General features: G+C 41.6%; 1 protein-coding gene across 3 annotated transcripts; it reads right to left on the bottom strand.

Annotated features, from left to right (window-relative positions):
* Positions 1–1,599: 1,599 nt before the first annotated feature.
* On the bottom strand, positions 1,600–27,861 carry zgc:100829 (uncharacterized protein LOC445149 homolog). Of its 3 annotated transcripts, none has more exons than XM_054755660.1 (8): positions 27,522–27,861; positions 26,653–26,993; positions 15,910–16,054; positions 15,696–15,795; positions 14,136–14,174; positions 13,990–14,034; positions 11,057–11,351; positions 1,600–2,460 (listed from the first exon to the last, which is right to left on the bottom strand). In XM_054755660.1, the coding sequence occupies exons 2-8, from the start codon at positions 26,837–26,839 to the stop codon at positions 2,240–2,242; spliced, it is 1,032 nt and encodes a 343-aa protein (XP_054611635.1). In that variant the 5' UTR covers positions 26,840–26,993; positions 27,522–27,861; the 3' UTR covers positions 1,600–2,239. The 3 variants fall into 3 exon arrangements, with proteins under 3 accessions (XP_054611635.1, XP_054611633.1, XP_054611634.1); XM_054755658.1 differs by having other exon boundaries at positions 14,136–14,177; positions 27,522–27,801; XM_054755659.1 differs by lacking the exon at positions 27,522–27,861 and adding an exon at positions 27,391–27,518 and having other exon boundaries at positions 14,136–14,177.
* Between the last annotated feature and the right edge of the window lie 108 nt (positions 27,862–27,969).

The raw sequence follows: 27,969 nt of genomic DNA, 5'->3' as shown, positions 1-27,969 counted from the left end.
GGCTCGGCACTAAAAAAATTCGGTGAAACAGCGAATCCGCGAAAGGTAGAACGAAGGAACACTACTTCTCATCCACACAATCTTAATGATGAATGGATGGATTGCTGTGTCAGTGTTCATATGTACAAAGAAATGCGAGGAAAGCGGCTTGAAGTCAGAAATTGCATGTACACGCGAATATAAGACAGTGTATAGTGTGACATTCACGCAAAAAAAAAAATACAAACGCTTTTGTTTTTGCTTCCATGTTTCATGGGCTGAACTAAAAGATCTAAATCTTTTTCCCTGTACACAAAAGGCCTATTTGTCATTGTCGTCTTATGAACATTCAATTCACCGGCAACAGTACTGGTGGACATTCCTGCAGTCAGCTTGTCTATGGCACGCTCCCTCAACACTTCTTTGGTATTGTGCTGTAATGAAAATGCACATTTTGTTGTGGCCTTTTATTGTGGCCAGCCTAAGGTACACCTATGTAATAATCATGCTGTCTAATCACCGTCTTGATAAGCCACGCCTGTAAAATGGATGGATTATCTCGGGAAAAGGAGAAGCGCTCCCTCACACAGGGGTGTATAGATTTGTCAACACTATGAGAGAAATGGGCCTTTTGTTTACTTAAAGTTTTGAGCTCATGATAGTGACATTTTTGCTGAGTGTGTACTTGGGGTGCAGAGATGTATACATGCGAACCAACACGTGGTGCCAAATGACTTCTCGAGCGAGTCAGAGCTTTTCTTCCTGTCACTCACACAAAACAGCGACCAGGCGACACAGAGACCCATTGGAAAAAAGTGCCTCAAATGTCGTTAGCAAGTAAGCAAATGGAGGAGTTATGCTGCTAATTTGACGATAATGGTGATCGATGAAGTGGTCATCAAACAGATGTCAAGCAGCTGAGAAATACTGTATATCAGTGGTCCCCAACCCCCGGGCCGTGGGTCATTTGGGACCGGGCTGCACAGAAAGAAAAAATTATTTCCATTATTTCTTTTTTTTAATGTTTTATTTTGAAAAGTGGCCGGATTTTCTCTGTTACATCCGTCTCACTTGACGCATGTCCATTGTGCATGTGCTAACTTTCTCTCATGCCGCACAGATGGACTACTACTGTATTTTTACCATTTTTCTTTCATCTCATATTTGGTCTCAAATGCTGATACTATGTGGGAATGCATAAAGGTAAGTTTTGATGACTTATTGAGTGCTAATGTGCACTTTGGTCTCAAGTTCATTCATGCTAGCACACTGCCTGTTACCACACACGTCAAACAGAGATGTAATAATCTTTCTGGAAAAACTAAGCTGGAACTTGAACTGGTGGATGGTAGGTCTTAGTTTTACACAATAAGGTAAATTAGATAGATGTACGAAACACCCCCCCGGTCCGCGGGAGATTTGTGGGAACACAAGCCGGTCCGTGGGTCAAAAAAGGTTGGGGACCACAGCTTTATCATATACTGTACCACTAACATGATATGCGGTTGCCATGACAATAACAGTAATGCTATTACTAGTTGGTGCTCCCTCCAACATGCATATAAGGTGCATCAACATCGCTATGTATTTTCTTTAATATACTGAATTATGACAAATGGAGATAAATACATTTTTTTATTACCTCTCATCCAAACATCCAAGCTTGACATCCAATGTGCTATAGTTGTACAAGCTGTAAAATGATCCATTACATATCATTGTAAATAAGTAAAAAAACAAAAAAAAACATGTACAAGTCTGTAACTATGGTACTGAGACATAACACTGAGCACATTTGTTTATTTTGGCAATGACCATCACCCCTATCTGTGCCAGGGTTTGATCCGCTGGCACAGATAGGGGTGGGAATATTTGGCAACATCATTGGTCCTCAATAGGTCGCACTGGGGCAGCGGCATGTGACACACCATTAAAAAAAAGGATCCTTCAGTACCTTATTCCACCTGACCCATGCTCCATCTCATATATGAAAAGAAAACACACATGAGCCAATATAAACAATACCATGAACAGGAAGTAGATGTGTTTGGCATTGGTTGGCAAATACAAATTTCTGTCCCAGTGAGAATGTTTACATTACAGTACTGTTGCATGGGTCAATTAAGAGATAACACATTCAAGCATTTCCATTTGTTGTGCTTTTGGAGCGACAGCAACATAACAATCTTCACTGGTCTCCGTCCATTGTCCACCCGTCCAGTGTGGCTTCTATTTAGAATCTTTGGGTTCGGCACCTGGATTACCTGACAGAAGGAGTGCTGGCTACGCACAAGTGGCTAGGCTTAGTGGGGAGAGGGGGCTTGACACCTCGAGACGGTGTGTGCGTGGGTGTCGGAACGTTATCGATGCTGAAGGTTTTCATCAGTTGAGCCACTCTGCCCCGCCCTGCGTTGGACGGCGTGGTCCCTGATGAGCCCACCTTCAGTGAGGCTGCCCTGTCGGGCAGATTGGACGTAGATACTGCAGAGAAACATGACAATATTTTGTTTAGGAAGACCCGTCGATCCACATGGCATGTGATGATGATGTCATGGCGTCACTACTGTAGAAACTCATAGCATAGCACTATGAATGTTGTCACTCGTACTGTATTAACGGATCCTAATTTGGACGCCACTCTGGCTATTTAATAACAATTGCATCTCGAAAGTTGCAAGGCCTATCTCTGTAATTATAGTGGGCCAGTCGAGACAACTCATTGGTGCTCATGATACTGAGGATGGGACATCCCCCCCATTCTTTGTCCGTGCCTTTCATACACACAACATTGCAGTGGGACGATAACAAAGAAATCATTTGTGTACATCCAGTGGAACCCTGGTTAGCGTGTTTTTCAGTTAGTGTCCAAAATGTACACCTATATTTTCGGTTTGGATACATAAACACATTATAAAAGCACGCTTTTATCATTTGACATGCATTAAATAATTCTAAATGCATATAAATGACAAATTCAAGGGATAAATGAACATTTAAGGTCGCTTTTATCTTCATTCAAGACGTGGCTGTTCCCAAAGACAAGTGGCAGCGTTGACGCCACACGGACACCACCTCCCTGTTTTCCCTTGAGTTATTTCGATAGTGTTCCTCACCTTCTTTATCAAAATGCTGGCACCTGCAACTTTCTTTGGCACCAATGGGGGTTGCTGGAGTGAGAAACACTATTGAATTAAAAAAAATTAATAAATCATGACAAAAAAAGGAAGGTCGTGTCCGTGTGCTGTCTCGCTGCCACTTTGTGTCTCCGGGAACAGTCCCGTCAAGAATCACAAATTCAATGAAGGTAAAAGTAACCTTAAATCTTCATTTATCCCTTTCATTCATCACTTCTGTGTATTTATATACATTTTGAATTGCAAAACTGTGAAAACGTGCTTGGTTTTAACATTTTTGGCTTTCTGGAATGCATTCATCGGGTTTACATTGGAAAAATAGATTCAGTTCTGGTAAGTAATACGGTCAGATTGCATGTATTTGTTAATGTAAGCTAACTTTTCTACCCCTGATTGTTGCACAAAAAAATGGGGAAACTTTGTCAAAACCTGCACTCCTACTGTGTTGCCTGTTCGATTTTTTTTTGCCAAATACAACACACGGTGCCACTGTTTTTAAAGAAGTTTGACGGCATGAGTCAAATTTCCCTGGAATTTCTCACACAGCTCAATGTGCTCTACAAAACATGCACTGTAACTTTACAGTGTGTGGTCAAATCAACCCCAAAATTCGGCACACAGCCTTAAACCCTTACACACACACACACACACACACGTCTGTAAAATTTGAGCAAGATCGGTGGAAAAACACGGCCGTCGTCGAGCAAAACATCTGGTCTTTGCAGGTGGTGGGACGTGTAATTGCTCATTCGTCACTGACCATTTTTGATGAATAATTAGAAACCTTTGAGGATGTCTTCCAAATCATTTTAAGAAGAACCCACAGGGGGCGCCACAAACGTCATCTACTGACAATTTCCACAGCAACGAACACCACAAGTAACGCTCACTCTATCGAATATTTTTACGAATATGCAAAATGATCGTTATTAAAGCAACAATTATTTCAGCGAGGCTATCGCATCAAAGTAAAAATAAAAACATTTCCAAATACTTTCTTCACTCTTGGGTTTTTTTTTGTTTCGCACTATGGCTGAGCAGAGGTCGTCCTCCAAGGAAGTGCAGCAGAGACACAGCTGGCCACAGTTTGTGTGTGTGTGTGTGTGTGCTCGCTGAGGTAGTGTGTTTGGGAGAGGGTGTAATTGAGGGAGGAATGGAGGAGGAAAAGCGGGGAGGGAGGAAGAGAGAGGCAATGGAGAGCAGACAGACGCTGCTCAGACACCAGAAGGCTTGAGGAGCCACATATTTTTAGCGTCATCCCCGGGGGATGCAGATATGTGAGCGTGTGTGTGTGTGTGTGTGTGTGTGGCGAGCACACAAAATAGAGCGACAAGCATGCGTCTCCATCGTCGGGGATTTAAAGAGACACATTCTCACGCTACACAACAACAACACGCACTCTCACACGGCTCTCCTGCTCACCGATTCGGTTACGTGTGTGACCAATCTGGCTAACATCTCGCCGTCACATCAGAGCCAAAACCGCGGCAGCCAAAAGCCTTCCTGTTTATTGCTGTTTACACTGCTTTTCCCTCCCCCCTCCCCTCGCCCGTCCGTGTCCATCCGTCTCGCCCCTGCCTTCCTCTGACCTTTGACCCCCTCCCAGTTCCTGTGTTAATGTCCTCTCGCCGCGCTGCGTGGGCCTGCCTCTGATTGTCTCGTTGTGTTGTGCGGTCACCACGGAAACCTTGGGCAGGCTCCAGCAATTGAGGCTGACACACATTCAGGCACGCACCAAGGCGGACGCACACGCGGATATGCACGAGCACGCACACACACGCAGAGTGGCGGTCAGTGTGTGTTTTCTGTGCTCAGAGCCGTGGTGCAGGTCTGAGTGGAATGCTTAATAAAGACAGAGAGAGAGAGTGAAAGAGGCAGGGTGTGTGTGTGTGTGTGTGTGTGTGTTTTTGGCCTCAACTAAGGTGACGAAATAATTAAAAACACACATCCTGTATGCACTACATAGTATGTATCGTAGAAAAATAAAATAAAAGTCACCACGCAAGGCAAAAACACATTAAAGTGGACCGCCATTTAAATGCGTTAAATGGCTCCATATTGATTATTCTCCTCCAGTTTGTGCGCTCGCTCCTTTGAAAATGTGCATGGGAGACAAGGGATGGTCGTGCGGGGTGGGCGGTGGTTTGTAGTGCCACTGACCAGACTGGCGCTGAAATTAAAGACCAATCTATCTCTTTAAAGACCCCGCGTCGGGAGAGAGTGAGAGGAAAAGAGGGAGGGAGTTGGGGGAGGCAGAAGTGGGGCAGAGGGCAGAATTCCCGAGCAGCAGCACGTCTGTGGACAGAAGGGCAGGGTGTGTGTATGTGTGCCTTGGTGTGTGTGTGTGTGTGTGTGTGTGCACGCCACTGGGGCCCCTGTCACTTATCAGCACGGGGCTGAGCGTCGCCCAGGGCTAGAGTCGGGAAGCGGCGCAGGAATGTGCGTCCTTTCCCTCTGAAGGTGAGGAGAGACGGGAGGAAAGCCGACCCCGCTGATAAAGGTTTATAAACACACACAGGCGCGCGCAGACACACACACGATACTGGAGATGCATACAGATGTTCAACAAGTTTAGAAATTGTATGAATATTACCACACAAATAAGGTAATTTCCCTAGTAGTGACCATCGTCATACAAGCATAAAAACAAGTTAACTGTTATACAGTATGTTCAAAAATCTACGATAGTAATCACCTTTATTGATTACTGCTAGTGCTTCAGCGTCTCTTCACATAAAGGACAGGTCATTTTGAACAAGACGAACAAGACACATGAACGGCTTTCCTACATCGCAGTAGGTTCTACGGTTATCATCACACGGTCCTCCTTGCCATCATTGGTAACCTTCTGTGGTGGCGTCACAAAATAGCAATACAAGTACGGTATTGTTATTTATATGCAAGACGGGTACGGTAATCCCTTGTTTATCGCGGTTAATCGGTTCCAGACCCAACTGTGACAAGCGAATTTCCGCCAAGTAGGATTCCTTATTTTTAAACACATTATTTACTTAGTTGAGAGCATAAAAAACCTTCTAAATATGTTTTTTAACATTATTAGAGCCCTCTAGACATGAAATAACACCCCTACAGTCACCGTTACATACATATTACCCAAAATGGTAGACATAATCAGAAAAAATGAACCATTTAAGACATAAATCAGACACATGCTCGTGTGTGTTGCGATGTGCTCCCTAGCTGAGTAAAAGGCGGGCAGGAAGTGACAATGGAGGTTCAGAGATGAGTTTTATCTTGTGTGGGTTGTGGATGCAACAGCCCGTGTTTATATTCGGGTTTTTATTAGGGATTATTGTGCCTGTTGTGAAATAATTCAAACCTGCAATAAAAGCCTGTTGTTTCAACGATCAAGCCTGGCGCTTGTATGTCTCACCAAACATTACAGTAAAATTACTGACACCTGGTGACTGGTGTTGAATACTACACTAACATCTTTGAATGCATCTTTTTAATGCCTTGTATTAGTATTTTAGTTCATTTGTCCAATTTTATGCTTGAAAATGCTCAATTTAAGACAAACAATATGGAACATTTAGTTAAATAGGCACCCATTTTGACTGATAATAGGCTGTATTCAACCACGAAACAGCACGATTTATTCACACATTTTTGCCGTGATAAGAGTGAAGCAGCATACTTCCAAGTGCGGAGTGGTGAAGGATCGCTTATGTATATCACTGTGCTGAAGTCATGCAAGGTTACACCGTGTCCAGAAACTTTAGAGATGTTTTTGGGCTTGGATTCATCCAAATTGTACAAGTTCAGGGGGATCTGACTCAGATGATTCACTGTATTTGACTAATTTCACCCATTTTTATTTGAGAGACGACTCCATGCAGGCTTCAGTTCACACGCTAATAAGCCGCACTGTTGACATTTTATACAGTACGGAATACAGACAAGTAATCCGGGTGGAGATGTTTGCTCTCAATGTGACTTAAGGTCACAGAACAGGATGAAAAAGCCGACAAGTATGCTTTGGCTTGTGCCCTTTGTCAGATGATGTTCCTGGAATTATGTCGCTCTTCAGTTTCACGCTCATTTAATTGAACCGTTTGTTCTACAGCATCTGGTGTTTGCGTCCATATGAAACGCTGTGGAAACACAAACATGGAACGTGTCACATTATGCACTTCACAACCAAAGCTGTCAAGGCTACTGTTGAGGATCAGCATATCCTGGATATCCGAGAATTTACACGGAAGCAATGTTTTTACCCAAATCAATACGGCAGCTGTCATGTCATCATAACGCATCCAGATGTTGAAACGTGACACTTACAGTATGTCTTCTCAAACAACATAATAGAAATAAAACTTGGATATACTTTAGAGTAGTCACTGTACAGCTTACATAGATTTACTCTCCACTTAAAACGAACACACAGCCATTATTGTCTAAATAGCAGGCAACACAATTGAGTATGATAACTGTTTGAGTGCTTCCCGCACTGAGGAGCTGCGGTTCACTGATGGAAATATGGATGTGCTTTAACATTGTGAAGCACAGCATGATCCCCTTCTGTTGGAAACTGGGCTGCACGGCGGCAGTCCCGGCATGATAAGGAGCCCAAGCACACACCCAAGATGACAAGCGCCCTTCCGAGGAGGCTGAAGGTGGTTCCAGTGTCTGTCTCCTCCAGACCTGAACCCAACTGAGCACCTGTGGGGCATCCTCAAGTGGAAGGAAGGTGGCACAAGGTGTCTAACCTACACCGGCTCCGTTTATGGAGGAGTGGAAGCAGATTCCAGTAACAACCGGCGCAGTTCTGGTGAATTCCATGCCCAGGAGGATTAAGGCAACGCTCGATAACAATAATGCTCACTAAATCCTGACACTTTGGAGAGCGGACTCATTTGTGTAACCAGTCTTGTGTTGAGTTATTTTCAGAGTACAGTCATTCTATACTGCTCCACAAGCTGTACACCGACTACTCTAAAATGTATCAGGCTTCATTTCTACTGCTTGCAAGATGTTACGGATATTCCAGATACATTTCAGGATGAACCTAAAATATACGATTGCATAACCTTTACAGGTCAACTTATTTTGCATGCACATGTCCAACATGTTCAATACTAAACACACTTGCTGTTCTCTACCATAACATTTGTGCATATCCCTAGCTTATTGTGAGGAGTTGTATAGTAGTTCAATTTACATTCTTATTCATATTGATGGGATTGATGTGAGGTCATGAGTTTATTCCGTCCCTCTGGTTTTGTAAAAGTATTATTAGCTGGTCACAGACCATTGAAGTGCATCTGTTACAGGAGTGACCCATGTCACAGGTCACACTTCCTGTTCAGGGGGAAACAGGAATGGTTGTCTTGACCCACATGCAAAAGCAAACAGCTGAGGCATGAGCGTTTGTCGGCCACCTCTTCCCCTTTGGAACGAGCTTCCTGCCATTGTCAAGGACAGACACTCGCTCAGTATTCCCTGTCCGGGCTGGAGACACATTTATCCGGCTCTGTGTGTCCTGCAGCTGTTCTGCTCCTCTTTTGTTATTCATTGAGCCCCACTAATGTGGGCACGGACACATCTCTTATAAGCTCATCTTTCCTGTGCTTCACATCCGCTCTGTACTTGACAGAATATTGGCAATGGCGCCGTCTGTTCCGCCAGACACCGTGGAGTCAATATCACAAATATTCCAAGGAATTGTTTTTATAGGTGCCTGATATTGGACGGACGTGCAAAGCCGAGCTGCTGTGAATCACACGCACAGACGAGAGAGTGCGAGAGAGAAATCGTTGAAGATTGATTTCTTTTCCTGTCCAACTGTCCTTTAAAGTGCTAGAAAATATGCAGGCTTAACTGTCCAGCTCATCGTGACAAACACTACTTTTTTGTTCTTATGACCTATTTATGGACTATTTTGGGGGGGGGGAACAACAACTGAAATCCACTGTATTGCATCTGTGCATTTAAGCTCTTCAAATGTGCCTCTGTTGTTGAGAGAACTTTCCATGAGTGTGCTGCAGGATAAGCATTCTTCCAGCAGAGGGATCTAACGGAAAGTGAGGCATTCTCTCCAACTGGACTTTTTTCCCCTCCCTACAGTGTCATTGTTTTCCACTGGATGGTGCTAATTTCAAACTTACACTAACCAGATTTCTTTTGGATGGGGTTTTGTCTTCATGTCATGAAATTGGCTGCTGCTCATTCACTCTAAGAAGTACTGTTGCGTACTTTATCAACTGTTTACATTGACACTGTAAAGCTGTGCTTGTCCAGTGTGTAGTAAATGCCATATGTCACATACAACAATGTGACATTGTGGAGTGGGACAGGAGGACACATGTTAGCGACAGCAGCATATCCATGTGAGCTACGGTGCTAACATTGCAGTCGCATTTCAACAGCAACATCATGCTAGGTTAGACTATTTGCTGAAGAAAATGATGAAACTCACAGCTTTGTGTCTGTAGCTGACTGGTGGATAGCTCGCAGAGCGCCAGGCTTTATTTGAAGATATGAAGCGAAGCCTGTATTTTGACAAAGTCCATGACATCATTAAAACCCGCAACCTCCCGACTCTGGGGGAGGTGACAGATTTTTCTCACGTTTGGTGATCAACAGGCGCTACTGTTATGACATCATTCGTCCATCCATCGCTTTAGGGTCACCTATCCCAGCTGACTTCGGACGAGAGGCAGGGTACATCTAGACAATCAACCATTTACGCTCACATTCATACCGATGGACAATTTAGAGTCTCCATGTAGCCTGACATGCATATTTTTGGAATGTGGGAGGAAGTCGGAGCACCCGGAGAAAACCCATTCACGCACGGGGAGAAGATGCAAACTCCACAGATGTTCCAACTGAGATATGAACTCTGACTTTTTCATAACGGGGACCTGTAAAGTTGGTATTTTGGAGGGCATTCACACATAGAAATAAAATATATGCAGCCATGACAAAAAAAACAACAAAACATGCTTGCAATGTCACAAATCACAGTAGTATTCGCATTTTTCCCCCCTCCGGGCTGGCCTCTTCTGACTTTGCCACTCCATAAAGATTCCAGAGGACTGAGGTACTGTTTGGCCAGCACATTAGCTGGAAAATAGGAAATAAATCCTTCTCCAGCTGCGACACAGCGAAACTTTTCAAGCAAAGACCATATTATTGCTTCAGGGGAGACGAAGCGAGTAATGTCATGTATACACGCTCATGCCATTTCAGCCACTTTGTGTTTTCTGTATTTCGCCACTGTGAGGTGTCTAATTAGGAATGGAATGAAACCGTACTGCGGCAGACATGTTGGAGAATATGTCTTGGTTATCTCGATGTGAAAACTCATATGGATGAATGTCTGCTATCGTTAGTAGGATGCCACACATTTCATCTTATGGTACTGACGGAACAATGCAGCCTTCATAGGGAAAGGGGCCATAATTGGTAACAAACCTGAGCCAAAATGGCCGCCGCATACTTCACAAGAAGGCTGATTTCTCTCAATCAATCAGCAAAGAAATGGAATAATAAAAATAATGCTTTAATTCAATAGAAAGAAGGAAATGTTTATTATATTGGCATATTATTATAAATATAAATATGATTCATATTGAAAAGAATCACCATAAAGAGTCTTGTACTACAAAAAATGTTATTTTTGTTTGTAGTGCCTCCAAAACGGTTAATATTTTATTAATTTCATATTAACTTATTCATTTTAAATGTATGTATTTAATAAATTATTTTACACAAATAATATTAATTTTGATTTTAAAAAATCCAAATATGAATGTACTGTAGATGTAAAATAAAATAATGTGTTAAATATAGAATTCCTCTAACAAAATACAATTGTGTGGAAGTGGTTCATGACCAGACATGTGACATGACGTAATATCTAAAGCACAATGTGATATGACCCTCGTGCCCTTTCCCATGATGCAATGCCATCTCACCTTTGGCTTGCTGGGGCTCCTTAATCTTCGCGGGGCCTTGTGACTGCAAGGCCCCTTTGGAGGCTGACGTTGTCCCACAGTCTGCTTTGACCACGCCGCTGGGGAGGGGAAGAGCTGGCGCCGTGACGACCTGCCTCAGATTTGTGACCCCTTGTCTTGCGTTGATGGGGCCTGGCGCCACGTTTGCGGAGGCCGGCCTCACAATGACAGCGTTGGTTCTCCTGGGAAGCTTGGGGTTGATGGAGGGCTGGGAGACGGGCTTCTCCTCGATCCCGCTGGATGACTCCTCCTCTTGCTGCAGAGGGGTGTGGGGGTGCATAAACAAGATGACAATCAGTGGTGGCAGCTCATTTGCATACACGGCCACTGTCATGACTCATCATCATATCATCCTTCTCTAAATGATGGCACGCGGTAAGCACACAAACAGACCAATGACCACTGATTAAGAATTTAATTACGTGTGGGAAGAAAATTACAAGGAGACTTGGAAATCAAGATGGCTCGCTAATCTTCCTTGCTGATCTTGTGCCAACTTAATCAGCAATGGGCTCCCAGTTTTGCTTCCCCGTCTCTCTTAATCAGGTCGGAGCAAGCTGTAGAAGCCATTGCAACGGCAGCATCGAGCCACTATTTTGCAGGAGCTAACCATTCTACAGTGGAAGCTGCAAATGTGAACATTACAAATGTTGTACAATTTGCAAACTCATCAAAAGTTGTGTGCCGTTTGTGTACAGCGCCACAAATGTAGATTTTCTTTGGCTTTCTCGTTTTTTGTGACGCCACCATGTAAGGTTATCCGCGATATCACAGAGGAAAGATGACGACCATGGGACCGCAAATGGAAAGCTGGGCGACGACAGTGGCGTACGCGGCTCTGTCCTGGCTGCTCAGTACAATATGGCTCAAAAGTGCCAGAAAAATTGATACGATTGATAAAAGAAGAACGCGATACAAATTAACCTCCCAGACACGCAGTACATTTTAGCGCTTAACTTCTTTTTACACTTGCATGACATTTAAAAATGTTGAAAAAATGCAAGCATTCAGCAAACCTCACTTTCCACTTCCTTAATAACAACAACATCTCCTTCATGGGTTATCTAAGTGAGTAGTTTTAATGTAGTTTTGTTTTTATACAGTATATCAGACAGGCATTCACTTATTTTGACCGCAATTCATGCCTTCAGCAAGCCTCACTTTCCACTTCCTAAAACAAGTCTCCATCATGGGTATTAAAAGTATGTTGGGGTTTTTTGGTGCAAAAAAACAGCAAAAACAGCAGTTAACATCTTTTTCCACTTGCTGACATTTAAGAATGTTAAAAAGTGGAATACATGCCTTCTGCAATCAGTGTGTGTAGTTCAATTTTTGTTTTCTTTAACATAGTATACATTAAGTACAGTAGTATATTATTACAAATATATTATTTTATATATATTTGTTATTATTATTTTTATTGGTAGTAGTAGTACAAGTTTATTATTTTATATTATCACATTATTTTTCTGGTACTTTATGTTAAAAAGTGCAATGCAAGTCTTCAAGGAAGCCTCACTTTCCATCCATCCATTTTCTATGCCGCTTCTCCTCATTGCTGGAGCCTATCCCAGCTGACTTCGGGCGACAGGCAGGGTACACCCTGGACTGGTCGCCAGCCAATCACAGGGCACATATAGACAAACAACCATTCACACTCACATTCATCCTTATGGACAATTTAGAGTCACCAGTTAACCTAACATGCATGTTTTTGGAATGTGGGAGGAAACCGGAGAAAACCCACACACGCACGGCGAGAACATGCAAACTCCACACAGAAATGCCCAAGGGAGAATCGAACCCAGGTCTTCCCGATTTCCTGACTGTGTGGCCAACATGCTAACCACTAGACCACCGGCCTCACTTTCCATTAAAGTAAAAGTAAAGTGAGCCATTTCATTTTGATTTGTATATAGCATCTTATACAACAGCCAACATATTTTTAATAATAACAATAAATACATTTTATTTGTGGGCACCTTTCAAAACACCCGGGGTCACCTTACAGAAAACCAAATAATCACAGGAGAGCTTCTACAATCCAAAATAAAGAAAGATGAGCCAGAAATATATATTTACACCGGCACAACAGTTGAGAACGTTATTTGAAATGATACTTGAAACATCGCATGTGCAGTTAAAGTGACGATGGCCACAGTTCCATTGCTTCTTGGGAGAAGTGGTGTGAAATTTGAGCAAATTGAGATGGATCGTGTTTGACCTTAAGAGTTTCCCTTGTATTAGTAGAAAATCTTTGGTCTTTTGTGTCCACCGGAGCATGGGTTGCTGGGAAATGTGCTGCAGTGGGAAGGGACAAATGAGGGAGTTTGCTTCTGTGGCAAAAAGCCTGAGAACAGCAAAGAGCTGGACTCGCCCAAAACCTCTGGAGACGTTCCCGCAATCCCATCCATCTGCGAATGACACGTCCCTCTAATTCCCTGATCAAGTTTATCAACCATCTGTTCGAGGGCGGCCTACATATTCCACCTCACCTCTGGCAGTTCAGCTTCTTTTGGCTCTATGTGTGTCACCTGCACACACTCGTGCATACAGCATAAGACAAAAAACCAGGGTGTGTGAGAGTCAACCAACCCAGAGTTTAATGGGGGTGCAGTTGCAGACAGCTATGGAGGCTCTTGTTAAGAGCTCAGTGGCTACAAATGTTGAGTGAAAGATGATATGCGAAGAGGTGGCAAGTGGGGGGGACAACAGACTTCCTGTTACTCATTAGCAAGTGGGAATGACCTGAAAAGCCCCCACTAAAAAAGCCTCTACAAATGCATTTCCTGCATATGTGACAAATAAAATGTATTCCCACCATACATGACAAATAAAATGCCTTAAAAGCTTTAAATTGTGCACATTTGATCAAAAAGGGTGATTTTAAGTACCTTCTGAGCAGTTGAGGATGCTGATGAATGCTCACTCACTGACACCTGTGGGTGCAACAAAGACATTACACGAAGGGTGAGCGAGCAGCCGTGACGCAAGCCGAGCACTGGGCTCGCAATGACATCACCTCAATACGCCAACTCACCGGTAGGGGGAGTAAAGTGCTCTCCTTTTCACATTTCCCCTGCTGGGAAGAGACAAAAACAATACAATAGTTGCCCTCAAGTTTGTTCGGTATTTGGAAGTAGCAGAAATTCAAAACATTTACAAAGAAATACATAATAATACATTACTTAACCCCACCCCTTCTCAATGTCATAACTTATTCATTAATAATGAATAATGTTCTAAAATTATATAGGCTTAAAAAAAAGTGTGCTGTGCAGTAGTTTATATTATGCTAAAAATAAATTCTAAGAAATGTAATATAAATATTATATTTACGATTATGTTTTATTATTAAAAGTAGTAGTAGTAGATAATACAGTATTAGTAATTAGTGTTTTATATAGTTTTTTAATGTAATTTTTAATTAGTACAATAGTAATGACAATTTCTTGTTATTACTGTTATTATTGTACTACTAGTTTACAGCTGTTTCTACATAACTATTTGTTATTACTATTGTACTAGTACTACTGTTTTAACAATAGCAACAACAAGAAATTGTCATTACTATTGTACTACTGCTACAGTTTTAAAAATAAAATAAAAAATAAAATAAAAAAATTATAAAACAGTAATAATTACTGTATTATCTACGACTACTACTTTTAATAATAAACCATAAATAAACCATTCAATATAATCTTTATATTTACATTTCTTAGAATTAATTTTTAGCATAATATAAACTACTGCTAATACTACTAATAAAAATATAATAAGTTATATTTATAAACATATGCTAATTTGTTTATTAATAATAATAGTTGTATTTATAAAAATATGCTAATTTGTTTATTATTTGTATTTATATTACATTGTTATTTATATATACTGTACTACTACTAATAAAACAATAGTTTTTACTAAATAAACCAATTTCATTCATTCACTCATTCATGGATTACATTAAAAATAAAATTCAAATTGTCTTATTGTTATTAACAATCAAACTAGTATTACTATTGTTGTTTTTGTTGTTGTTAGTAGCAGTAGTAGTAGTAGCGGTAGTAGTGGTAGTAGTAGTAGTAGTAGTAGTAGCAGTAGTAGTAGCGGTAGTAGTGGTAGTAGTAGTAGTAGCAGTATATTGTTAAAAGAAGACGAATTACAGGAAAGCTACTCTTGACTGTCCAGGCTAGCCAAAAACAAAGCATGCACAACATGCCTGGCTGTGTTCACAGGTTGTCATGACAACAAGAGAGCTCCCTTTTTTCCTGGATACGGTGAAAAAGGAGGCACCTCCACCAAATCCAAAATCAGCAACTCCACAAAACACGTGCCCTAAAATATCACAGGGCCACGTGTGTCTTGTACTTGTGGCAGAGTGGTTTAGCGTGGTTGAGCTCAAATATACACTTTTGCACATTAGGTCAGAGACAAACTTTTATATTGGGACTGAGAATGTTATATTGAGAACATGAGGACATGTGGGTAAGTAAGTTCAAGAGCAAAGATGACTACTTGTATTAGATTCTCAGGGTAAAAAGGTCAGTGAGTTTTGAAGAGAGTTTGATCTTTCTAGACTGAATTCTTTGCCTACCTTTAAATTCAGAGATATTTCAGGTTGTGTCTGACAAGGGACATTCTCTCTCTCAGTCGTGACTTCCGTGTTTTTTCTGCTCTTCAAGATGGTTTGATTTCTGCAGCACATAAATTAGAAAACAACTTTTAAGACATTGGCTAAAAGCTCGCATGTTGTGAAAGCCTGTGAAATGCATCATTGCGGCTGTATGTACTGTATGATGGTATATTACACTGTGTTGTTTTGTGCACTGGGCGCTTTCTTTTCTCCCAGTCCTGAGCAGATGAATTTGGAAGTCAGCTCGTCCACTTCCCCGATCACAATGACAGCCACGTCTCCATCGCGCCCGAGCAGCCAGCTCACATTCTTGCTGTTGGCTGCCAGGAAAGACACCACATGTGAGAAACAAAAGACACACAACGTGTTTGTGATTATTGTGGTTGTAAAACTCGACTGCACGTAATATGTAGCTAACCAAAACATTAATTGGGCAATATTATTTTTGTAATGCTACATTTATATGTTGTGAGGCTAGACTAACATACAAATGGATCCTAACATACAAATTGTGGCAGGGAAGACTATAACCCAGCGTGCCCATTACGATCACGAGCTACCGGTCGATCCCAAAGGTAGCTTGGGTCGATCGCGTAAACGTCACTTCATAGATGTCATATGACATCAGTCAGCTGTTTTTAAGCTCTCCCGCCTGATTCGCTCTTCCTCCCCCGCGGCAGTGGTGAACGTCACGTCTCAAACTACACACAGAGATGCAACTTTCGTCTTTATTATTCCGATTTCGGATAAACTAAGTCTGCGGTAAGATGCCTATATCTATAACAAAAGTTATCCGTTCACTTGCAGCGGCTAGTTATGTAGAACAAAGTTTATTGTTTGAGGGTTTTGCTTGTCATGAACTCCACTATAGAAATGCGTGTTTTTCTACACTTCCGTTTCTTAAACTATTCTTTCATGAATTGGAAAAATGCCCACTGTGGAAACCTTTTTAATAAGTTGCCTTGACTTCAGCTGCATTGTCTTTGGCATACCGGTAATCATTTTCATTTCTTGTATATCTGTAATGTTTTATAGCAAATGCTAACTAGATGTAACACAACTGTGTATCTAATAAACGCTACGCAGCTATTTTGACGAAACATGAGTATTACTGGTATTGAGGAATTATGTGTAATTATCTTTATTGCCATATTGAATTGAATTATTATTTTATATATTTAATATTGTATGTATTGTTACATATTCTGTTTTATATATGTTTTATAGTAAGAGATACGTCATGTTGACTTATAGCTTGCGTGCTGAAAAAGTGCGTGCACCCCAATATAATACATGTACAATGTATACTCATATTTATCAAGACAGGAAATATATATTTTCTGTATTTATAGTAGGAGGTGGATCTGTGGGACTTGGTCATTTTAAAAGTAGCTCGCAGAATGAAAAAATGTGAGCACCCCTGCTGTGGACTGTATGCTGTTACTCATTGTTATTCATTACCATGTACGTACTTTACATTGCAGAAACAGTGACAATTTAATGGGATTTATATTGCACATTGCTCCAATGTGTCACAAGAAGTCAATTATTTTCAATATGCTTCCCTAGGGGACAGGAATGTGTTTGCGAATGTACATTTGTATCCAATTATTTGGCATATTTGGAGGTTTTCGAAATCACCATGTAAATCGCTAATGCTAATCTCTAGCAGCGAAAAGGTTAGAATTTCTAAACTCTGCTTCCTCCTGCTCCTTTCCAGACATGTTGAATGGTGCAAGTGAAAATGCCATGTTCCTCAGTGTAACCTGCTAGCAGCATGTTCAAAATACACCAAAAAATCTGGTTAAACCCCATCAAGAAGACTTTAAGAGGGGAAAAAACATACTTCTTCACTCCCAAAGTATTATCTGATCCGGAACTTACATTAAAACATCCCCTAAACGCTGACTTCCTGTTGGTTTCAAGGCATCTGTTTGGCCCGCTGCTGAAGTCAGCGCCATTAATTGTGTGAGTGACACGAACTTGTGACAAAAGCAGCTGACGCAGGTTGACAGGGTTAAGTGTTCGTTTGCTTCAAAATAAATGAAGTCTGTCATGGTGAACTGGTTTTCCCAGCCTGCCCTGTGAATCACATTCCAGCCAGGAATAGCAGGAGTACTACGAAAACACAAAGCTTGACAAACAAGACACACACAATACAGCTACAAACATGATGCCCGGGCCAGAAGTGACGCAGGAGGTTTGACTTTTACTGGCTGCATGGTTAACAGCTGATGATAGGAAACTTTCCGATCAGACAATTTGCAATCAGGGCGGGAAAGCGGCTCGTCTTTCCGGTACAGTCGAACCTCAGTTTGATGTTTTTGACGAAAAAGTTGCCAACGTTTTGCCTAATCTAACATGTCTTGTTCATGCTGCTCAACCCTGATGTGTTAAATAAACCCAACTAATAATTTCACTGATTGTATTATTCCTGAGTTTCATACTTCTGCCACACAGAAATGAGCAACCTTTCATATTGTATCGTTGCTGTTGATATGTTATTTTACTTTACTATTGGTCATGATTTTCAAAATAACTTTTGTTGTCTGTTACTTGTCTTATTTTGCACAAATGGTGTTCATTTGTGAAATGCATCCAGTGGCATCACAGTGAAAGAAGCATAATGTGTTTGTTCATTACTCGGCATGTGACCTGACATTAATTTGAGGAAAGAGCTGCTGCCAATATAGGTGATGGTTGATATCAGTATCAGTAATTAAGTGCTGGATGTCGCTAAGAAATCCGTTATCGAGTATTTCTAGTATTAAAAGATGTGGACGGACTACACCTGGCATTGCTTGTTTATTCAGCCACATTGGATCACACACCCGACACCAAATCTTGTGGCACTTAGTTTACACAATACTACAGTATTGTAAGGCCTAGGTTCCCAAAGTGGGGTGCCAACTAGGGGTGGGGAAATAATCGGTTCTTAGTTGCATCGCGACGCAGACATTGAAGATTATTAATGAATCATAAATGTCAATAATGGATGCTGACGGAACAAAAACGACGAAAGGCAGAAGTGCCGCCCGGATAGTTTATGCCGGTGCACCTAAATGTGAGACGCTACCAGAATGGCTGAGCGTCAACTCCGACCCGCACCCGCTGGGTCTGGAAGCGCTTCGCTTTCACGTGGTGGAAGGCTAGAATCAGCTGGACAAGAGCCAGACAACATGCAGGCTTTGTCGTTTACACGTTTCCACCCAAGCCCGGAGGAAAACCAGCCAGCTCAAGTTGCTGACAACCAGACCACCATCGAGCAGGTGATAACTAATTTTCCACCCAACTCAGAAAAGCGTTTCTGCTTGAAACACTTTTATTGCGAAGGATTTGTGGCCATATTCGGTTGTTGAGAAGCAGGTTTTTCGTGCTTTCTTGCGCAATTTATTTCACCGACACTGCAATTGTGATTACTACTCCGTCTCCGCTCCTCCCAGTCTTCCCAACAACAGTCTTTAATAAAGGTAACAGTGAGGTTAAATGTTCATTTATCCATTTCATCTGTTATTTATAATTATTTTGTGTTGTTTTCTGCATAGAAAACTATAATTATTCTCTATAAAATGTATTTTTAAAAATATTTTGGGTGTCTGGAACGGATGAACTGGTTTACATTATTTCCTGAGGCAAAAATTGTTTTGGTTTTCGTACGTTTTGATTGTTGTCTGACCTTTTGACATGAATTAATAACAAAAACCCAGGTGCCACTGTATTTATAATCTTATTCTATTTATTTTTTAATACAGAGTGGTGTCAAAATGAACATCTCTAGAAAGAATCATTTAAGAGGTGTTTTTGCTGCTGTGTATGGCTCTGTCCTCAAGTTGCCAAGGAAACAGCACTGTCACCATGACTGCAGTGCTTTATCGGGCTGTGGTTCTCAACTTTATGCATATGCTGAACTGAGCATTATTTGGTCCACTGACAAAAATAAAAGGGTGAACGCGAACGAGACAGCACTACGGTGACCACCAGGTATCTTAAACATTTTTAGTCCGGACTACAAGTGTGAACCTATTTTCCACACTGTATAACATCTTTTTTAAATCCAAGTACCCTCTGGGGTGCTTTAGGGCAGGGGTCCCCAACCACCGGGCCACGGACCGGTACCGGTCCGTCGGCAGGGCCGGACCGGGCTGCAGGAAGCTTTCAGGTGCAATGATAAAGAAAATAAATTCTAAATAACTACATAGAATTTTGAAATTATGAAAATGCATATCAATTTTGGAAATAGGGGCCATTATTTTATTTTTTTTTAAATGCAGTTACAAAGTTTTTGAATGTATATGATGTTTGTTGTGAGCGGCGACCCGCCGAACAACCATTTTACGTATGCTAATGTGCACACACTGCACAGATTGACTACCATACTGTATTTTTACCGTTTTACCGTATTTTTACCGTTCTTTCACCTCATATTCGGTCTCAAATGCTGATACTGTGTGGGAATGCATAAAGGCAAGTTTTGATGGCGTTATTGAGTGCTAATGTGCATACCTGTTGGCGCGCAGTCTCAAGTTAATTCATGTTAGCACGCTGCCTTTTACCACACACATCAAACAGCGCTCTCTGAAAAACAAACTCCAGGCTCGTACTGGTGGATAGCGGGTCTGTATTCATTTTGTGCTTTTAATTTAACGTTGTTACCGGAAATATGACACGTTAGCTCGCTATAATGTACCACAAGTATGTTATTTTGACTGCCAGCAAGTGACAGTGACAGCATTATGCACACTGCAAAATAAAAGTCCAGTGAGCAGCGCAGCAATCATCAGTTAGGGTCAAACTAACCTGTCTCATGACGGTCTAAAAGGGTAAAACTAACCTGTCTCACGACGGTCTAAACCCAGCTCACGTTCCCTCTTAGTGGGTGATCCAACGCTTCGTGGATTCTGCTCCACAATGATAGGAAGAGCCGACATCGAAGGATCAAAAAGCGACGTCCCTATGCCACAAGCCAGTTATCCCTGTGGTAACTTTTCCGACACCTCCCGCTCGAAACCCAAAAAGTCAGAAGCATCGTGAGGCCCTGCTTTCACGGTCTGTACTCATACTGAAAATCAAGCTCAAGCAAGCTTTTGTATAGTTAGTTATAGTTTAGTTTGAGTGGCTAAGAAGAGAAATTGCATTAATCCGTTTAGAAAAAGTGTATTTGGACAAACAGCTTTCTCCATCCGAGCTGCCACTAAGTGGAACCTCACGCATAGAGCCATTAGAAATCAAAACATCATACATTCCAGATCCTGTTAACTGCCAGCACTAACTACAGGCTGACTGGTAATGCTGTTGTTGGTATGTGTTCGTGTCTTGGTATGATGTCGTTGATTGTTGGCTCATTGTGTTCCCATTATTAGATTGTATATATACTTTTAGTAAATGGGATTAGGACGAGATGAAAAGTAAAAATAGCCTTTTGGCTAATTCTGGCATATTAACGGAAATGTTTATTAATATGCACTGTCCCTGTAAAATAAATAAAAACTACATAACCAATTTCCTACAAAATGTCGATTCCACAAAAAAAAGAAAAAAAGAGTTACACATTCCCACAAAACTTGATAAAAAGTGTTGCCAGGTGGGCTAAGGAAGAACACTGTGTAGATTTGAATAGAGATGCTGCTGATATTTTCATTTTTGGCTGAGTCACCAGCAGAGTCCAATGCCTGCCCGTAACGCCATCCCCCATGAACCAGGAAACAGCCTGCTAACTTAACAGACACTAAGTACATCATTCCTCAAAAACATCTAGTCACTTTTGTTGGTAGAGAGATATTCTGCTTTTCATTTAAAACATCACTGCTGATGGATCATGCAGCAAAGACACAAACACGGCCTGTATCGAGTCCCATGACCAGAATAGCCCAAAAGGCGGCAAGAGACAGTTTCTTTCTGTGCAAAAGAAACCACGCTCAGCTCCCCCACAACGCCACGCATATAAAATCTAACCCTTTGTGTTCCAAACATGTACATTTCCTGCCTACTTCCTGTTTAGCCGCTTACTAATTGTTTCAAGGCTTGACTCACTTCCTGTTTTAGGCAGAGAAATGAACCATCCGCATTTGCACAACCTCATGATGATAGCCTGGACTTTTCATCCAGCCTGCTGAGAGCGACGTTAGTCATGAAAGAGTGACAGAAATGAACTCCCCTCTTTATTCTCACAGCTGATAAGAAGAAGTGCTTTGTTATTAGCCCCAAAGAGACAGCTCACATTGCTCTATCAGTCACAGTTCATGCACCACTTGAATATCTGAACCAGATTCACTGTGAGCGCAAAGCTCCACTGTGTGCACAAGTGTCACACCGCCACACATTTTAGAAAAAATGCAGACGGGCGAGATTCTGCAGTGTGTCAAACCAGTTTGAGAGCGAGTCAGTTTCTGCTTTTTCCACTGCAGCTTTTGAGTTTAGAAAACAATTCCGGGTGACGTCATTCACGATGATTGCAGGGATTTTTTCCCCCCTCTTGTAATCATTCACTTGTATGAACTGACAAAATGTGACCAGAAAAACACCATGAATACTGTGAAGAAAGCCTGGAAACAAAAACATGCACGTGGATGTCACATGACAACGAGTGTGTGGTAAAACCATCAACAGCACGTATATCTTTTTGTCCTATAAATGTTCAAAATCCATCAGTATGTGCACACAGACAACAATATGCGACGAGATCCTACACAAACGTGACATGATGTCGCTTCCTGTGAGGACAGACTGAAAAGAGCGCTGCCTCGATTTCAATGTTTTGAACTGTTTGGCCCTTTTCCCGACCACAGATCTTTGACCATAATTACAAATCTGCTTGCTGCCGCTACTGACTTTGAATACGGTCTTGCGGGAGCGGCTAACTGTTGCTAACGTCTGAACTTCAAAGTGGCTGACCACCACCGCAGGAAAAGGGCTACTGCCGCAGCGAATGCAGAGGAAGAGGACGTGGAAGACAGCCGGGACCCGGGTGATCTCCAAAAAAGTAATAACACTGAATGACATTGAAGACCGGTTCAACAACATGGGAGGCAGGCGTTACGTAACGATAGGTGCAATAAAATAAAGAGAAAACAGCACAATGACATGAAGTGAAAAACAAATTGATGGGCTAAAAGGAAAAGTGGTTGGGTGGGGAGAGTATATAGAGGCCTGAAAAACACAAAATGATGGGTAACACATTACAATAAGCTACACAAAATTACAGTACGTAGTTAATGAACGAACCTACCTAACCCTAACCACTACTCATTAGTTACTCATTAGTTCCTCATAGATTCCGCAGTAACTACTGTATTTTTGTGTACCATTTTGTAAAGTGTGACCAAATGATGAAATGGATCACATTATAATGCAAATGATGTGTCCGATGGACGAGTTGGAACAGTCTACACACATGAACAAAGCGACTGTCACTGTCACATTACATGCAGGTCTCAGGGCGGTTGACAACCGAGGAGCAGCAAACCGAAAGGAACAAACGTCTGCATGAATAAGCATCTGACAAAAAGCAATGCTGATGATGTCACAGAGAAAGCACGGCGCTTAAGGAAGCTGGGGAAAATTCAAGGCACGTGAAGTGATAACTGCAGAATCTACGTCTAGTTAAATGGAGCATGGAAGCCAGGAACTGGGCAGAAGATGACATCTCGACTACCAGGAAACAAAAGGCCACAACTCACAAAACTCATTGAACGTGACCAATCAATTATTATTTAATCTATAGCCATAAATTACTTATGAATTGTGCAATTCAGTCAACATTTTTACTCCAGTACTTATATATTTATTCTCAATCTCTTTGTACAAGCTATCATTTTATAATAATATGCTGTAAAGTTGAATATATTGAACCCATCTTTAAGCTATAGCTGACCAAGCAAACATTTTGTAACCATTTTGACGCGATGCCGTGACTGTGTTTAGAATATGCTGCGGGCCAATACAAAATTAACTGCGGGACTCAAATGCGACTTTGGCCACCACTGAACTGAAGGAAATATTAATTACACCATTACTATAAATGTTAGAATAAGGACTATTGCACACCACGTGCAGTCAAGGGTAAAAATCGGGCTTCTGCTGTGCAAAAATACTTGTTAGAATAAATGAGATAACGGCTCATGCTGTGACATCATGCAAAGATAACGCAGGACAGCTGACACCCCCTTGTGTGGTAGAAAAGACAAATGTTGACCACTTTGAGTAAACTTCTTGCAGTATAATATTCAGAGAGTTGCCGTTTTTATGCTGACCTACACTCGTCATGTGTCACCACTGTCCAGAGGCAACCCTGAAAGTCAACTTTATGATGATTCAAGCTTGTTTTTACAAAGTATGTACACTGGAGGACACATCCGTCCAAACAGCTTCAGACCACGCCTCCCCCATTCACACTGTTTTGATGACAAGCCAAGACTCACAAAAGCCTTACTTTGTTTTACAACCTTGGATAAAGGAGTAATGTTTTTAGCAGATAATTGATAATAAAGATGTATTTTTTTTTATTTTTTTTAATTAATTCGGTTACTTAATTCGCCATTAAACTACAAATGATCCTGATTTGAATGCAAAACATCAATGCAATGCTTTGATGGCATGAGCTTTGTAGCTCCTCAGTTATCTGCCGTAGGATTCCTACATTTAAAAACATTGAAACAAACATACGTAGTTTCTAGTGCTAAAGCAGTTGCTTGTGCTGTTTTTATGTGAAATTCCTGAACTGACACTGTGAGAATAGGAGGCTATCTAAAAGTAGTACAAGACAGAGTGTCATCTTCATACTACACCCAATGAATTCAACTATACTGAACTGCTAAATGCAGTTTTTTTTTAATGCATGATCGTCATGCTTTCCAGCGTGGCCACGTCTCAAATGGCCCAATCCCCTTTAATAAAGAGCAGCTGGAGTGTGTCAAGCTCAACTAAGTTTGTCTTTTAGGAAACTTTAAACTGTCTAAATGGACTGGGGGGGATAAACACTGTGCCTGTGTTGGCAAACAGCTGCATGAGATGACGGCGAACATGAGCTCCATGCATTAAACCTGCCATGGCTGATGCACGCATGTCCATGGCTCTAGGGTTAATTTCTATTAGTGGTGATTCAAAACAACTTTGTAAACATTGTCATGAGAACTATGTGGATTGTAAACCTCACACTGATGTTTTGAGGAAGAATTGGTTCTGCTTTAGCCTTGTCCGTGGTAGGTTTACATACGTTTATCTTTATATTTCACTTCAACAACTGTTTTTTGCCTTGGTTGTTTTCCTTGTTTTCAGTACAATCTCGCATGTGTGACTGCAGTTATTCTTTTCATTTTGACAAAGTGTATTAACACATTGGGGCTAAAATCTCACTAAAACCTAAAATCCGAGTAGGGGGAGTTTAGATTCTTTCTGCTTTAAAAATGTCGAACAAGTGAAATGTCAAAGCTATGGTGTGAATTCATTATCAGTAATCGACTCTCTGTTCTCTCAGTAGTAGCTCTGTTCATCCTACTCCCTTTCTGACATGTTGAACTGTGCCAGTGTGACCACTTGATGTTGCTTAATATAACTTGTTAAAGGAAAACTGCACTTAAAAAAAAAAATAGCCCACCATCCACAATCCTTATGTAAGCCATAAAAATACACCTTTCTCATTTCTGTGCGTTCTAAAGAGAGACAGCTCGTTCCTGCACGTAATGGTATACACCTATGCCGCCAAAACACCTCCATAAACCTCCAACACGGTTTTATGGTTTTATATCCATGAAATAACAGGTGCATTTATGATAACATGTAATACTTACAGTATTTTGGGGTATTTTGGACCTTTTAAACATTACCGGAACTTCCTTTCTGGGCGCGTCGATTTCACATAGCAACACAGAAACGAAACCTACACCTAGCATTAACCTTTCCAAATTCAAAAATAATAACAGCAGCAGTGGCGGCAATGCCAATATGTGGCCTTATCTTCTTGGTAGTGGCCTGAAGCTTGTGAGCGCGGTGCTGACGCGCTGCAAGCGAGTGTGTGGTGAAGCTAGTCGCTAGCCGGTGTGGTGTTGCAAGGTGTCGATGCGCCAGTAACTAGTTCGATCGGTGTAACAATGTTAACAACAACAATGTCGCTGTAGCTTGGTTAATATGTACGTCACATTATATGTAAATGGAGCGTTGTTGCCCCATTTTTGGAGTCTTTTTCAGAAGGCTTTATAGGAGCAACAAGTGATTCCCATTACGTGCATTCTTAGCGGCGTCTTTTTAGCTGTTGTTATAACTTTAGAATGCACAGAAAAGAGAAAAGTTGTGTGTTTGTGTCTCACGTAAGGATTGTGGACAATGGGCAAAATTCCCAAAAAGGTGCAGTTTTCCTTTAAGTGTAAGTGTGAAACAAATAAAGCTATACTATGTGCACAACAAATAATGGGTCTCTTTCCAAAACAAATGTTTTTGTAGAAAGCTTAAGATTCAAATGTCATGCCTGTGTAGGAATTTCAAAACCACCATGTGTCAGTTTGCCACTTGACGGCAGTGTTGGCTAACCCCACCCCTTCCTCTGCCCCTGCGACCAAACGGCCTCCATTGCTTTTATTGAATAATGGGCTTTTGTCACAAGTATGAACTTTGGTGTCATGTTTCACTGTCTCTTTATTTTCACTTTCAAAGTGGGTGCCTTCCTGCACCGAAAGCATACAAGTGACAAATAACGTGATGACACAATGACAAAATCATGGTGGATATTATTGATTGTAAGTCTGGTTTTACACCATTTAAAGACTTGTATGCACTGTGAGGTCTGCACTTTTGACATGAGTTCAAAGAGCCTCTGTGTGGCTGTGTCATCATGCTGCGCCGCCTATCATACCGAGCCTGCATTTTCCGTCCTGAGAGTCAAACAGTTTTGAAGCAAAAAAACATGAGGTGGTGGGTGAGTTGTTACCTTTTTTTGGCTTTGTTCGCTTGTTCTCTGCATCCCCGCCTTCTTTCTCCACTTTCTCCTCACGTTCTTTCCAGCGTCGCACTTGCTCCTGGCGCATCTTCAGAAACAGAGTCTTTTTCTGGTCTTCATTGAGAGCCTCCAGCACATCAGGGTCGATGTACATGTCCTTAAGGATCTGCTGCAGCATGTTGATGGCCTCCTTCCCCCTGAAGGATGCTCCTCTGGATCACAAGTCAAGGCGAGTGTACATCCTCATACATTAGAAGATAGGCTAAACCTTCTTTTCTGCCGGCTTCTTCCCACGCGCTGAGAAGTCAGTTTCCTGTCATCATTGGCAGCGTCTATATACGAAAAAAAACAGACAGCTGACGTCTTTCATTTCTGTCATGTGTCATCTTGAGCCTGACTGAGCCTACATCCAAACTGCCCAGAAGGGGAGGAGATTCTCAAGGAATGGGACTGCTTCTTTCATCATCATCTTAAAAAAAACACCCCCAACCAATCCTCCTCCTCTTTCTCCCCCTTCTTTCCGAAACCCTGATTCCATTTTCACACAAACCCTCACGAAAAGCGACTTATTTTGTATTAAGTTTTAGCTTGCAAGAAGTATACAGAGAGGCGCTTATTTTTAACAGGGGCACTGTAATGGACCCCCTCCCCAAAATCACAGCGGGGAAACAATGGCTACCACACAGCCAACAACACACTTGGAGGGAAAGGAAGCTCAAGAATGCTGACCGGTAAAGTCGTGATGGTGTTCAGTTATTGCCCGGTTTAGAGTACAGACAGGAATCCATGAAGTGGATAGAAGAAAGGGGAAAAGTGGTAGGAAGAAGCAGCAAAAAGAGGAGTTTGTTGAGGCTACTCACAGCAGGATGTAGACAGCTGCTCCGCAACAGAGTATGCGAAGTAAGCTGAGAGGCTCCTTGTCTTTGTGTGTATGACTGAGCTGATGACATCACAGCATTCCATGATGTCCCTCCCCTCCTCAGTTTGCAGCCGCCTTTCTCTGGCGGTAACTGTCTGTCTCTTTGTTACTACCCTGTTACTCTGTCTTTGTAGGTGACTCTCAACAACGTCTTGCTTTCCGTACAAAGGCAGTCTTTCAAATCACACATCAAAGCCAAAGACAAAAGGAAGAAAACGTGACTTGAACTTTCGAGAAGTACCAAACATCATCATGGAGGATATTAGTAGTAGTAAACCAGTAGCTGTTTTCATCACATTAAAAAAAATCAAAAAGTTGTAAAGACCACTTTCACAGCCTCGCCCCACCCATACCCGCTTAGCATCTCCCTCCCCAACCCGAGTCCTTGT

Source organism: Dunckerocampus dactyliophorus, chromosome 16 (genome assembly GCF_027744805.1).
Source record: "Dunckerocampus dactyliophorus isolate RoL2022-P2 chromosome 16, RoL_Ddac_1.1, whole genome shotgun sequence".
Lineage (NCBI taxonomy): Eukaryota > Metazoa > Chordata > Actinopteri > Syngnathiformes > Syngnathidae > Dunckerocampus > Dunckerocampus dactyliophorus.
Note: the sequence above shows the minus strand (reverse complement) of the source record. Positions and strands in the feature narration are given on the sequence as shown.

Bases quoted from the DNA above. Each gene is read 5' to 3' on its own strand.
- zgc:100829 (XM_054755658.1), bottom strand. From the start codon at position 26,839: ATGCTGCAGCAGATCCTTAAGGACATGTACATCGACCCTGATGTGCTG. The intron at 16,055-26,652 runs GTAACAACTCAC...CTTTCCTGGCAG, and splicing joins GCGAACAAAGCCAAAAAAAG to CCAACAGCAAGAATGTGAGC. The intron at 14,178-15,695 runs GTAGGCAAAGAA...GTCTCTTCCCAG, and splicing joins AAATATCTCTGAATTTAAAG to CAGGGGAAATGTGAAAAGGA.